General features: G+C 38.1%; 1 protein-coding gene across 1 annotated transcript in view; it reads right to left on the bottom strand.

Moving 5' to 3' along the window:
- Positions 1-194: 194 nt before the first annotated feature.
- The window catches only part of kon (chondroitin sulfate proteoglycan 4-like protein), a 194,472-nt gene continuing 178,890 nt past the window's right edge, over positions 195-15,776 (bottom strand). Inside the window, exons 19-20 of the mRNA XM_067121778.1 lie at positions 11,657-14,034; positions 195-10,242 (exon numbers count right to left, since the gene is read on the bottom strand). Coding sequence (XP_066977879.1) covers positions 10,075-10,242; positions 11,657-14,034 — 2,546 coding nt within the window. The 3' untranslated portion in view covers positions 195-10,074. The remainder of the gene's footprint in view (positions 10,243-11,656; positions 14,035-15,776) is intronic.

Here is a 15,776-nt window from a genome sequence, read left to right as displayed (position 1 = left end):
ATGGATCTCTCCCCCCTTATGTTAGGTTTTATGAAAAAATAATTCTAGACAGTTAGCCAACAGTATTTTCTTTCCTTCAGAGAACACATACTTCATGCTAGATCTTTTCTTTTTACAGCCTCCATTAGTCTCCCATTTCTTACGCAGCATTTACAACCAACATGTAAATTTTTAAAGGATTATAAAACAAATGCTCTAGTACTCATTTTATTACAAATTTTATATAAACAATTTGGCACTAATCTGTACAAATACAAATTTCACTTATCAGAAAATAACTTATTGTATATTTACATGTCTGAAGTCCTGTACAAGTCTAGTAACAGATCTTTCATACTATTTGAGTTGACATACACACTTCATTCCATATTCTTTGAAAATACCTGATGGGCTTTACTTCAAATTCACCTTCCCTTTGGGTTACAAGTTCAACATTATGCCACTTAAAGTTGGTGAAATCTAGAAGGGATAAATCCTTTAACATAGTTAAGATGGGAACTTGTACAGCATTTTCTTGAAAAAGTTCTAAAGTAAATTATTTATTTCGTCAAGAATTTTAATCATAGGCTACTTCAGTCCATAGCAGTGAATTTCCAGAGTCACCTGTTGCCTTTATTGGAATGAGGTTTCTACTTTTTTAAAATAATTCACGAATGGGAACATTCACACATTCATTTACACCCTGATGGGAATTTCTAGTTTTGTTTGATATTTGCTTAAAGCCTTGGTTTAGAATTTTCATTTTAAAATTTCATTTATCCTGCAATAAGTCTTCATAAGAAAATATTGGTCCATATATAAATATTTACACATATACATTTACCTAAAGTTTGTGCCAGATCAGGACCAGTGCAAGTTCTTGTTATACTGTATTTTAAAACTTGAAGAAATAAAATGTTGCCAAGTGATTATCAAAATATACATATATTATAAATAACTGGTTTCATACACTTAGGTAACAATAATTCACACTTATTTCTTGTTTAAATACACTTTTACTACAGTTACTTGAGGAAAACCTTGCTTCACAATTAATGATCTGGTACATACCACCATAACAGTATAAACCACTTGTTCACTAATCTTTTATATAATGACTGTGCATAACTGGTAAACTTTGTGGTTATAAATTCATTACTCAGATTATGATTTAATAATTAATATGGATACATTAAAGTGTATGAAAAATTGTGTGCTTGGGGATATGTCACTTAGGAATGGGTGCAAATAAAAAAAAAGGGTAAAATTTCAAGATTTGAAGCTGCTTCAGCTCCGAATTAATGTTCTGGCTATGTCAGAATAAAACAAATTAATTCTAACTGGGTATTATACATTCATACTCCAAAGTAGTAAAGATTTTCCACATTGTTATATTTTACAGGTTCTACCTTCAGAGGAAGGAAGAAATAGACTACAAATATTGAATTTCATACCAATGGGGGTGCACGCAGAAGACTATCACTGTACTAAAAGAAAAGCCGAATACATTACAGCTAGCATGATATACACTGCTATCAGGTGAATCCAGTTCGTGAGTAGTATGCAAAATAGTTGTCAGTTGAATCCAGTTTGTTACATTGAAAGGTGAGTAGTACGTGAAATATGTCTGGTATATGAAATATAAGTTTGGTTCCTATACATGTACAACCTCAAATATATCAAGTGTGCATTTGAGGAGGAATGAAATACAAGAGAGTTTTGAAGCAGAGATGTAGCTAGTACTTATGTGTCCTGTCAGGAATGTCACGATATGAATCGCACTGATGCTCTTCCTAACTGTTGGCCAATATTACAAGAACAAAATTAGTTGTTAGTTTTGAGAAATATTGCACTTGAAGATGCTAAAAATAAATTAACCCAGGAAATAACAAACACCTGTGGACACGGTGTTGTAACGCTGGCCTTGCAGTACAGTTTGGGTATTGGGAATCAAAATAACCTTTGGCTACTTTCCATTGGCTGACATTCAGGGCCTTTCACTTCTTGTGCACTGGCTTGAATAAAGCAGGATCCGTTTATGTTCCAGGTATGCAAAAAATCTGAACACTCCTTGTGGAAGTTTTCATTGTTTTTAATTGAAATTTTAGCTCTTTCATAGACAGTCAAGCTGACAAGCTACAGTTTCACTAAACTTGCTTCGAGGAAAGTGACCTCTCTGACCAAGATTCCCTTAAAGATTCTGGAACTGTCACAGGGTTTGGATATATTTAGCTATACTGCAGAGCAAAGCTAATCACTTCCTAGTCGTGGTTACTTGGCACCTTACATAAAGCAATGAATGGATCTAACTGCTACATGAGCTGAAATGTTTTTCACAGCAACACTGATTCAGCTTCTACTACTCAAGAAGCTTATACAAGTGGTTTCCATTTAAACTGTTTCCTTAATAGTTTTCAAGAAATGAAAATACTTTGCCCTTAACTATATGGGACTGGAAAAAGTTGCAGTTACTTGCAGTTTGGTGTCATGTTTCAGTCCACTCCAATAAGTAAGAGGGTAAGCTTCAGGTTCCTTCATTGCCAGGGAAGTTTGTATGAATGCCCACACGACTGACTTCATATGCTGAGCTAAGAGCATGTGGCTGATAACTCGAGACTTTTAGTCATTAGAACACCTAGCCTAATATGGTTAGAAGATTACAGTGAGACCACCAACCACTGCCATATAGACATCATGATACACATTAGCTTTTACTTCTCAAAGTAATGCATGGGAAGATGGTCAGATCTTTTTAGCTGCAATTATATTATTCCAGTTGTTTGTACTAAAGGGTTGGTTGACTTGGACAAAGAAAGTCTACAGTATGCTCTCCCATAGGTGTCTGATAATCTAACACTTGATGAAAAAGCTCCATTTTTCTCTGGTACAATATTGGTTCTCAGGTGGGACAGTAAAGCTGGCAGAATACTATACATAACTCTAGTTCTGGTGCACTACAAATAGTACTTAAACTCCTTCACTGCCTTCTCATGCATAGATTTCATTAAGGTGTCCTGTACCATCTCCAAAATACATTTCTAGGAATCATTGAGGGACTTCATTACCCACTAGTCTGATAGCACTGCAAAATGACCAAATCTCAAATTACCAAGACCAAAATAAATAGAGCTTCCTTCTACTACAAGGTCTGGAGATGAAGACTTTCAATACCTTTTATCCTTGTAATTTGTTACACACAGATTTAGGAGCAGATTCTTGCCAACAATAAAGCTGACACATTCTGTATAAAGTTCAGAACTTTTTAGAAACATCCTTCTTTATACAAAATTGTAATATTTAATATGAATCCAGTGACAAATTGTAGCTTTTACTGTAATTAAGACAGCCAAATTTACCAAGCATCTAACTCTTGTATAAGAACAACAGCTGCTGAGAAGACCCCTCTTAAGATCCAGATAAAACACAATGATACTAATACCTGCCTGTCCGAACTGACACGCCATTGGTGTGATATGACTTGTGTTTAAAACAGTTTTCAGTGCCCTCGTAAGCTTATTGAGGTCCAGTTTGTCTGCCAGTAATACTTGCAAGTGGTCGCTGCTGGCTTGCTGGGGAGAAAGCGCTATGTACTTGATCAATACTTTGTAAAAACATCACTTAGAAGAGTATACAGTAGGAATGGAAAACAGTAAAATTCTGTTCATAAATTTTCACCATGGGATCTTAAGGGCTTAAGCTCCCCTCATGCTCTCATGCAAAAGGGAGGCTGTTGGTTTTTTAGTTACAGTTCTGCAACTTAACCAAACCGATCTCCAGGTGGGAGCAAGGCTTTGAATTTTAGTCTTGCACTGTGCAAAATCACTTTCTTAGGATCCAGAGATAGAAGCCCCAACAGTGCCAACTTTTCTAAACTCACTATCTGTGCAGATTACAGTTTTGTAATTTTGTTCCAAAACCTTGGTGCCCATTACTTTCCCATCATGGTTTCATGTGTTGTCCCTTAGGATCATCTAGATTATTTGAATTACTAAATTATTGCTAGTGCTACTGTTTGCAGTTGGCTAAAACATTGCTCTCAAATACCATAGCCAAATTATGAGATTTCATGAATTCTTCCTTCAATTTCACCAAGCTGATGAACTGGGTGTGCTTTAGAGTACTCCATATCGGTCAGATACCATCTAGTTAAAGAATACAGTAATGCTGTGATTGACAGTCATTACTGTAAAGTACACTGCTACTTTCAAGTTCATAGTGGAAAAATGTTTAGCATCATACTACCAAGACGACTATATTCTAATGCAAAAAGGCCTTTTTGGATTTATAAACATAAAAGACAGTACCAGACAGATACAGTACTAGGGTAGTAGTACTGTAATGATACCCTCCTCATTAATTGTATTTCAACAAGTAATACAGCAGAAGAGCCTTTCATAATATTCATCTTGGGTGCTGATCATTTCCCTCAAGGTTTTGGTGGGTTGGTGTTAAGAATTACTTCATGAGTAGGAATAATTTAGGACTTATCTTACTTGCGGTAAATGGACCTGTGTATCAGTTTTAAGGATAACCTCCAGTAATTTGTTTCCCAAAACTGCAGGTTCAGATCCAAAGAGCTTGTCCAGAAATGCAGTCAACCTCAAAAAGTCTATCTTTGACAGGATTTGTATGTAGTAGTACATCTACTAAAGAGACCTCCCAAGAAATGGCAGGTGTTTCACCTGCATGCATTCTACCTAAGATTGCCAAGAACCCTTCTTAAGGTTGGTTAGTAAAAATTACTGCAGCCACAGCTGTGCCTGCCAATATTTAAACTGTTCTCATCCACAGTTATTAACTATTTCAAAAGCTTTATATGATAACTGAATTTTCTCTTGGTTTTCTTGGATAGCGCCAGAGGATCCTCTGAAAAGATACACAGGCATTACTGTAATTAGTCAGGAAAAGCTCTGAACAAGTACAGGCATTACCATAACCCCAAGTCTAATGTTCATTAGCCTCTACTGTGTCTGATACTTGTTGGATGGTAGCTGGTACAATTCATTTGTAGATGAACTTTTTTTTTTTTAAGATAAATCTAGTTCTGTTAGAATCATTTGAAGACTGCCTCATCAATGAAGGGAAACTTTATCAGCCAAAAATTGTATGCTACTTCAAACTTACCGTAGCTAGAGACTCTGGACTAAGGAGGCCCCATTCATCAATCAACGAGGGCAAATGCAGACAGATCGATGGAGTAGTCATGGGTTCTCCTCTTGGTGTGCTGTTTGCCCGCTTTTATTTGGGAGTTTTTGAGCAGTGTGTGTTCAGTAGCATCACCAGGTGAGCTGTACATTCGTTACACCAATGACACCTTCATCAACATCAGCAATGAAAATGAACTGGAGACACTTGGGCCCACCTCTGAGGTGGAATCGGTTTTCTGTTTGTGTGAGAGAAGTTTGGATGGCACCATTCCCTTTTTGGACGTTGCGTCACCAGCACTCCTCAAGGCTTTTACAAGCAGGTCCACTGTAAGCCAAGTGACATCAGGCTTTGCCTTGACAGTAGTGAATGCCCAGAAAATTCAAATCCTCTGTTATGGACACCTACATTCATTGTGCCCTCACACTGTTGTTTTTGGAATACCACATCTGATGAGTTCTGATACATCGCCCATAACCCTGGTGGGTAATGGGTACTCTACCATTGGGTCACCAGGGTGGCGAGAAATGCTGACAAGTGGTATCATCAAGAGAACCATACCCCCACTAGAGTGAGAGGACCGTTAGACTGTTCTACAGGATTTACAAAAACACAGTACAGTATAAGAAAGATAAGACAGCTGTGAAGAGACATCATCATCAGCACCCACAAAAACCCCACCAATGCAGACAAAAAAATTGATCTTATGATCTGCTTCAGGATCAGGAGACTGATTGTATATCCCTCCTCGAAGAAATTAAAAAAGAAAACAGTGAACACATGAACTGAAAATTAAAACAGAAAACTAGTTTTGTGTAACAAGCCTTTACCAGTCGAGTGTGGGAACTCTAATACTTGAAACATCTTTGCTATTCTGGAGCAGGGACCACGATGTCCCTGCAAAGAATGCAAAATTTAGCTAAGTTGATAGCAGTAAACCATTCACTCAAGCACCTGCATTGCTAAAGGATGAGACATGCTCACTTTTATTTGAAATGGAAGTCACGACAGTGTTGTATTGCTTATCCACCTCTGAGACGTAACTGTTTTTTAGATGGTTAACCACTAAACACACTGCAAACTCAATGTGAACAGTGTAGAGCAGACAAGGCTGGCACACACCTGGAATGAAAACTCATCCTGGGTGTGTGCTCATCCCACTTCAGATTGCTTACAAAACTGAAGTGATACTAAAGGTGAGGAGTCAGGAAACCCTATTTTAAAGGTTTTATATCATTTAAGGAAAGTGTAAGCATCCTTAACACTTGCCGAAAAGAAATTTGAATAGGACACAGAAGTTAAGTATACCTTAGTTTTACCAGACCACTGAGCTGATTAACAGCTCTCCTAGGGCTGGCTCGAAGGATTAGACTTATTTTACGTGGCTAAGAACCAATTGGTTACTTAGCAACGGGACCTGTAGCTTATTGGAATCCGAACCACATTATAGCGAGAAATGAATTTCTATCACTAGAAATAAATTCCTCTAACTCTTCATCAGCCGGCTGGGGAATCGAACTCCAGCCCAGAGAGTTCCAGTCCACAGCTCTACCGAATCACCCAACAAAGAGCTTATAGGACACACAAACAAGCACAAAAGATTCATACAATCAATATGATGCCGCGTGGCAACAAAGATCTAGGAAAAGCTGTGAAATGAGGCATCTTGTATGGATAGTACAATTCTTTTGTGTTCGTTTCTGTGTCTGGTATGACACTGAAGTGCCAATTCTGATTTATTTTCAGCAAGTGTTAAGGATGCTTCACTTTTCTATGATTATAGGAAACTTTATAACAATTTCCTTACTCCCTGCCTTCAGTATCACTTCGGTTTCAAAAGCATCTGAAGGGGCCTGAGTGCACACCCAGGATGAGTTTTCGCCCCTGATGTGTGCCAGCCATGTTCGCTCTGCACCATTCACACTGAGTGTGCAGTGTTGTTTAATGGTTAAACATTTTCGAAATGAAAGTCTCAGCAGTGGGCAAATTAGGTGAGTTATATAAGTGTCCAGTAAAGTTGAGCATGGTCTCATACTTTACTCCTTTAGCATTGCAGGTGCTCGAGTGGATGGTTTGCTGCTGTTAGCTTGGCTGCATATGCATTGTGTGTACTGAAATATTACTGCAATTAAACTGAACTGTCAATGTCCCGTAAGTGTAGGGGCATTTTGGTCCTTGCTCTCCTGAAAAAGGAAAGATGTTTTGAATGTTAAATTTCCCACACTTGACTGGTAAAGTTTAATTACAGAGAACTTTGGTTTTCTGTTTTTGTTTTCAGTTCTTAGAGTGGTGATGGTATAAATCCCACCACCTACAGAACAATGGATGGTGTTTATTGTTATCTTTCCCTAACTTCTGATTGATGTATATAGTATTTCATATTCTTTTCCTCCTTCTTCACTTAGTACTTGCAGTACAGTACCTCATTGGCCTGGGGGGGTTTTTCCTATCTGCAGCTTCTCTGGTCACCTGTCTACTTCGATCCTTTGGTCATGGATGGGGATCATTAGAGCAAACTACCCTTTGCCAACAGTAAAACCTGATTTGCAGACTGGGGATGCTACTAGTAAATGGGCCATGCAAACTCCCTGCTGAGTGGGTAGTGCAAACCCCCCTCTATGCAACTACGAAGAGTCACAGTGAGAGGGGGACACCTTGTGCACCGGGCAGACAATCTGAACAGCCACAACTCGATGTGAGTCGGAAAGCCAACTGAGAGATGAGACCCCTGAGTTTAAGCTGGGTGGCACTATGGTGCCAACTCGACTTGGGTAAAGTTGATCACCGCCAGTGACCTTGCCCCCTGCCCTCCCCCAAGAGGGAGAGTGAATGGAAAAAGTCTAACAAGACTCAAATCCCACTGAGAGATGAGACGGGAACAGACCCTAAGTCTGGATGTCACCACGGTGCTGACCCTACTTTGGGAAAGCCGATCACCGTTGGTGACCGTAACCCCCTGCCCTCCTCCAAGGGGGAAAGCACATCAAAAAAGCCAATCAAGACTTCTTATATGAGGATTAAGCTTCATAATCTCGATTCCTACTTCCGTAGGTTAAGACACTGGGGTCAAGGTAAGGTACACAAAGATGAAGTAGAAGTATGCTAACGGCTCCCTTACCCTTCCTTCTGCCGGTCCTTCTCTAATTGCACCATAAGGCTGCTCTAGTCAGGAACCACAAACAGTCACACCCATCTGAGAAAGCTCACTAGGAAGGTCTACTGCAACTGGACAGCCCTTTTCCAACTGGAAAGCCTTTTTCCAATGCAGGAGTCCATAATGCTGAGATCGTTTTAACTGTGAGTATCTACCGCTGGAGATTGTGAAATGCAGCATCACAGACACTTCCCTGAAAAGTTAATATCATGGTAAATAAATCGGAGAACGACAAAACTGATGATGTACCACTCATTAGAAGCTGCCATGTTCCAGGCAAAAACAGTTACAGGGTCAGACTGGACTTTAGAAAAATAGGGCTCACGAGACAAACTACAAAAAGCTCAAAAGCACAGCAAAACCAATAGCACTTTGTCACTAAAGAAACAAAAAATTAAGCACTTTGGATTGATAAATCTGAAGAATCACACAGAGGAAATAGCACATGTAAAAAGAATCAGATGACTGGAGCATGGGAACTAGTATTCAGTTTCCACATGCATGTTTGGGTGGCAGATACTTATGATAGTGTAGAATTATGAGTTAGAAGTTTAAAAAGGAACAACATAGTCTCATATTTGCAGTACGTGCTACTACGAGCATAGTGTAGAGTTATGAGTAGAATTGAAAATCCATATAGTTAGGGTCCAAGTTTAAAAAGGAACAACATTGCCCCATATTTGTAGTACGCGCTACTACGAGCATAGTGTAGAATTATGAGTAGAATTGAAAATCCATACAGTTAGGGTCCAAGTTTAACAAGGAACAACATAGCCCCATATTTGTAGTATGCGCTACTACGAGCAACCCATCCTCTTCCATTTGTAGTACCATTGGTATTTTCAATTTTCTGTAGTACTTTCCTCAGCGTGAAAGGTAAAATAGTCAATTTATAAAATAGGGTTTGTATTTGTGAATGTGGAAACTTTTGGAAACTTTTCATTCATACAAAATTCCTAGATTATGATTAAATCTGACAAAATGAGATTATCATTAATAACTTTCTAAAGCATTGAATTTAACGTTTTAAATCAAGAAAATACGTAAATAAAAATTTTTATGACAATTGCCAGGCACTGGGACCCTTAGGGAGCACTTCACTGAATATTTCATAACTTAAAATACCAAAACTGATGGACGGTCATTTATTAATATCTTGGGAAAGCAGGTTAACATTTGAGGTCAAACTATGAAACCCACAACCTCAGAACGGGGTTAGTAACAATAATTTAGACTATGTTATGTCATGTTGCACTGGTCCTGACAGTGTAGGTTGAGTTACCTTTCTAACCCAGTACTGGCCATAATTTCTTTGGTTAACTCCTAAAACCAGTAGTGGATTAAAACCTTGTAAAACCCTGTACTAAATTTAATAAACCACTTATGGTTTTAGCACCGTGTCATAGGTAAATCCACACTTGGCAATAGTTTCCTAGTACCCACACAACTAATGAATGAAAAAAAAATCTAATATAAAATTAATAAAAATGTGACTACTACAGCACCTGCAGGAGTAGCCGATAAATGTGCATCTGTGAAAGTTTCTCAAGAGGGCAAATTCATTTTTAACATGATAAATAAATTAATACACTTTGTCCCTAGACAAGTAAATGTTATTTGAGAGAATGATTAACACCATTAAAACTCCCACAGGAATCCAGCACTCAGCCATCCACCACTACAGTCATCCTTAACCAATCCTGCTAGGAAACTACTGCCAGGCTTCCACACAAAAGTTACTTAGAAATAACGTCTTACATTATATACCAAGGTAGAGGGAGAGATACACACACACTCTACACCCAGTATTGGTTCTTCCTGAGCATTGGATTGGTGGTTCGAGGCTGGTGCTTCTCATAGACGCCCCAATCTGCCTGTGCAGTATCTACACCATACGGATATCCAGCCAAGTGAGGATCATATGGTGGCTCTCTTGGAGAGGAGTCTGAACACAGAGGTGTCACCTTCAGGCCAAAAGCACCAAGTTTGGGAAATAAAGGAGTGAAAAAAAATAAATTAGTGAAACAAAGTTGTAACTTTCAAAACATAAAAAAGCAACATAGTAAAATAAAACAGCAAAATACTTTACCAAAATTATACATAATATTGATTTTCAGTCAGCATACTGATGTTTTTAAAATTGAATACAGTTTTTTTCCCAAGCAAGTGACGTATTTATTTCCTAATTACTTTAATTCAGTCCTGGGCAATTAAAATATGAAAAGATTCATTTCATTATTAACTCGACTTTGGTATCTTGGATTTTTCCGTAAATATTTTCTTGTCCCTGCTCTTGCATCAGTTGATTTCAAATGCTTATCTTTTAATATCATTCTCAGTTTATTGAAGTATATGGAAAAATACTTACATCGTGTCTCAATACAGTTTAATAATGCCCATTTGGGAACCTGCATTCATAATAACTTTCAATTCAAAAAACAGAAACGAATTCAGTGCAGCATATTTTGATTTGGGACATAATTTTCTCTAGGGACTGACCAACTTAACCTCACTTGAGAATTACTCAAAAATAAAGTGACAGTGTGAAAAGGAGTAAAGTTGGAGGGGAAAAATGGATTTAATGGCTCTCCTTCATCTACCTCATGAAATTGTTTTTTTTTTATCAGAACACTTAATACAATTACTGCATCTGTATACACAAAACTCTTAAATAAAAATATCCAATTAATTTCCAGATAAAAATTATATATTAAAGTATCCAAGACATTGCACCGGATTTAATTCTAGCTATGAATATAACTCTCAACAGAAAGTTACGAAGATTTGCAGCACTTAAATAATATACTGTACCCACATCCAAACTGAGCATTTCGAATGAAGACACGAGTTATTAAAGATGCAAAATAAAATTTATGTATACAATGTTACTATTAATCTAATGGAATGAAAGAAAAAGAACCTGCAATTAAAGCATTACTAAGACATGAAGGTATTAAGCAGAACTTTAAATAAAAATTTTTTTTAGGAATGTGAAATTGTTACAGAAAGTGCTGACAAAAAGAGGAGAATCTCGTAGTCAAACCATTAACTATGAAAATACGAAAAATTTATCAAACGCACTCTCCCTGGGTTAGAATTTTAAAATGGACAGTGCTGTACATCAACATACTGCGGAGTTCAACCCCGAATTGTGTTAACTTGCTACGGAGTCACTGTTAACTTACTAAGGATGTTTAGTATACGGTTCAATAAGGGAATTCATCCTAAACACAAACTGACATCGAGAGGAAGTAAAGGATAAAAGAGGAGTTTGGTGTTACGTCACAACAAAAAGCCAAAAAAATTTAATTTATGCAAAATTAAATGACTTATGAAATAAATGTTAAAAAACTAACATTTTGTATACATGAACTGTACCTTGCATTGAGGCACTGCGGGAGAGACCTCTCTAGAAATGTCACGATTCCATGAAGTTTCAGAATCTGTTAGATGAGCTGCCAATCCCAAACCCCCACTACCGCCATTATGGTGCAAGTGTCTTCCCGGCCTTGGCGATGATGGTAGCTCAGTGGGGCGGCACTCAAGTTCTGACATGTCATCAGTCATGAAGGAATTAGGTCTAGAGTCTGATGGCAGTGGAGGCGGCAACGAAGCAATGTCGCCGTCAATCCCAGCATTTCTTCTCTTGTCTGTGTGATGGCGTCGTGTGGCACATCTTGCAATGACAATTATGGCAATTACAACCACAACTGCTCCAATACCTGCCACAACTACCACCACATAATCTGAAGGTATACCAAAAATTGTATTTGTTGTGCCGGAACCTGATGGGGAATGTTCTGAATTATCGTGAACTGAAGGTGGAGACAGATCAGGACGAAGATGTCTAGGGGGCTCAGCTCCATCCTCGAGTACAGCACCAGCCTCTACACTTTCTACCAATGAAAGACGTAAAGTTCCTTCTGCGGGTTGCACTCCAGGTGCTGGCACATGCAACACATAATGTAATGCATCATGCAATGGTTTCTCTCCTTTCAAGTTCAAGTTTCTGGCAACATAGTAAATATGACCAGCACGAACCTCTTCGTGTGTAAATTCTTGTACCTCATACGACCTTCCCGATCTTCTGTTACGCCTGCTAACTTTTTTAATCTTTCCAAATCGAGGACGTCTTTTAACTTTATATTCAGGATTGCTGCCAGTTGATTCTGCCAGTTGGCTAGCATCAAGATGTTCTAGAGAGAGTCTAGTACGGCCACCAACTGCTGCTATGAGAGGTTTTGATTTAAGTAAGGGAATTACATTAATACGTACTTCAACATCCAACAGTGTTGCTTCCCAAGTCCACAAATTTACTCTAAAATTGTCACCAGATTCACTTAAATCCATCTGCATATACAGAACTTCTCCTTTATCGATATTAACTTGTCCAAAAGTGTGTATGATTTGATCATTCATGTATAAATGGCCAAACCTTGGTGGTCTTGAAACATTATAAAATATATGATTTGGATTACCATTGGTTACAGCTGAAAGGTGATTTGAGGATATATAGGCCACTGTGGAGGCCTGCTGCAATGGCACAACAGTGTGGTTAACTAGCTCAAGGGTCAATGGTTCAACTTCAACAGTGAACACAGTATATTTAGGCTTATGCTTACCATCTGAAACTTTAAAATAAAATCGAGCAGAACTGTTTGTGCCATCATGTGCATACAGAATGCGGCCATCATTCACATCCTTTTGTGAAAAAGACTTAACAGGCAACGTAAAATTGTCATTGAATATCAGTCGACCATGATCTGGACTACTAACAAGCTCATATACAATTTCACTTGGTAAATTATCAGGGTCCGTTGTGAGAAGACTGCTATTAGTAACAACAGCTGTTTGTCTATGAACTACATGTAACACTGGTGCTGTTGTAACTAAAGTAAAAGGCTGATCATTGACAGGTGTTACACTGATATTTAATGATCCATTGAAAAGCAATATATCAGGAGAAGAACCATTGCCAGCTAAAGCTATTGTGAAACCTAAATAATCACTAAGTGTATCACTGTGATCATGTTCATATCTAACACGACCTCGCTCAATGTCCTTAACAGAAATAGTGTTGCCTTCAGTCAGATTTTTTCCTTTCAGGGTAAAGAGCCCATGTGCTGGTACAGAAGTTATAGTTGTAACAAGATTTGGTGTAGAAAGAACTATTCCACCAGCACCCGGATAGCTTTCAATGTATTCAGAAACTGCAGACAGATTGAGGTTATCTGCTCTTACAGTAGCCTGTCCTCCCTCTGCAACAACCAGAGGGGCTAGTCCTAAGTAACGTTCAAGACCCCCTCCAGTGGGACTGGCTACAGAAATTTCCAAATGAAATTCTTGATCTTTTAAAGGCTCAGCAAATGGACTCTCCACATCAAAAACAAACATGTCTCTAGCAGACAATTCAGAAAAGGGTCGTATATGCTCAAAGAAAACACGGGACTCATTTATGTTACGCTGGGTAAAATTGTCTACTGGAACTAATACACCACCAGCTTCTTCCAGAAGGAGCTGACCAAGAACTGGTGGCTTTCTAATCATGTATACTATCGACCTCTGAGAATCATAATCATTGGTGTGAGTCAAAAGAACTGTTGAGGTTATAGGTTGCTGAGTCATTGGGAACACGTGAAGGCGCTCATTATTCTCAAGAACAAGGTGAAGAGCACGAGCTGTGACTTGGAAGACACTTGATCCTGTGCTATGTACATTATCGCTTGCCTCCCAGCGGAACATCCCTGTCAATCCACCTGTAATTGAAAAGGTCAAAGCTCTTTTAAACCAAGGACGGAATCAGTATAAAATAATATTTGTAGCTCACTTGACTGAACATTAAAACCTATATTCAGCTGTAAGTAAAATTTTGAATTTAGGCCTATGTACATCACAGCATGGGCAAAAGTTAAGTGAACCACAGTAAAATATTGCCTAAAACACAGTGAATGACCCTCAACTCAGCAATGATAAATGATAGTTTCCAAGCTGTATCTTTGACACGTCGCTCGTGAGTTGCTTAATCTAAAAATAAGGTTGGGTTAGTTGCACAACGCCCTTGATCATGACATGGAAGGTTCATGAGAGGTTTAAAACTTACTGAATGACAAAAGCATTTGATGGACGATTATAAAAATAAACCATTCAACAACAAGTACAGTTTGATGAAAAAATCAGCATTTTTCAACAAAGATCCTACTCTGAAAATTACCGTATTACACTAGAGGCAAATGTGTCAGCTCCCTGTTTCTTCTTCGACATTAATCCTGTATTGTTATGATAGATATCACAGCACAAAAACTATACTGTACGCTCAAGCGAACTTATTCAAAAATGAAAGAAAAACGGACTCTAAGCGTTTAAGATCTCCAGGTCCTCTAAGACGAAGGGTGTACTATCAAAGCAGGGTATCCCTTCAATCTGAAGAAATTAAAACTATTACAGCCACGAGCAGTCATTTTTTAAAAGAGAGAGGGGGGCGGGATGGAAGGCGAGAAGGACAAGAGGGTTATTCCTTGTTTTACCGTAATGAAATTCTTCAGTGGTGAAAAATGCCTCATTATTGATGCGTAATTAATTTTCCTCAAAATATGTAAAAGGGGAAAAATACTCTATTCACCCACCGTCGATCCTTCTACATGGAAGATGAAAAGAAATTTGCCAACAAAACAGTCTATTTCTCTAAGAAAGAATGGAAACATTTTCTGTGTGTGTGTAGTGTATGTATACGAGAAACTACTTGAAATTAATGTATAAGACGAGCCCTATGCATGTGCTTGTGGTCTAACATAAACCAGTAATTAGTAATCATCAATCGTTCTCTCTCTTGGTTAATTTCTTGCCTGATATATCTAACCGATATTAGCTTTGGGAAAATAACATTAACGAAATTTCGGTTTTCTTCAGGTACCTAAAAAGTTAAAGATTGGTCGAAAGGTCATGCAAGTCAATATGTGTATTTTCTCCTATTTTTCCGATTCCAATTTACTAAATCGATTGGAGCTCTGAGTTTTCCGTTGTCTTCCATAAGTTATCTTGTAAGAGTCTAGTCTCGTTTCGATTTAAATCTACTGCAAATATTTGCTACAGGTCGGCAACAACGTAGATATAAAATTTTCCTGTTAGATGTGGAAGTTTTAATTTTGCATCTATATTCATATCTGTTCTGTTATCTCATCACTGAACATTTTCTACGCGATTTCACTTTGGCGACTTCTCAGGCCTCAGGGTATTCAAACAATCACTTCAGATGCATTGCTCCTATGCAGTGCAGCTGCAGCTGTCTAGGTTAAGCTGGACTTGCCCAGCTGGCAGTGCGCTAGTAAGCATGGTTTTCGGCGCTGCCGTTGTTAATGAAGCTAAGAAGCAATCTGAACTGCTTTCGATTAAATCTGGATAAGGACTGACCCTTTCGTTTACGTATGATTCCTTAACTTTTGATTACTTAAGGAGGACTATATTATTTATGGGTATTTTTTTCAGTTTAAAATGCAAAAAT

The sequence above is a fragment of the Macrobrachium rosenbergii genome, chromosome 20 (genome assembly GCF_040412425.1).
Source record: "Macrobrachium rosenbergii isolate ZJJX-2024 chromosome 20, ASM4041242v1, whole genome shotgun sequence".
Lineage (NCBI taxonomy): Eukaryota > Metazoa > Arthropoda > Malacostraca > Decapoda > Palaemonidae > Macrobrachium > Macrobrachium rosenbergii.
The sequence above is the reverse complement of the archived record's forward strand: the minus strand, read 5'-3'. Positions and strand labels throughout refer to the sequence as shown.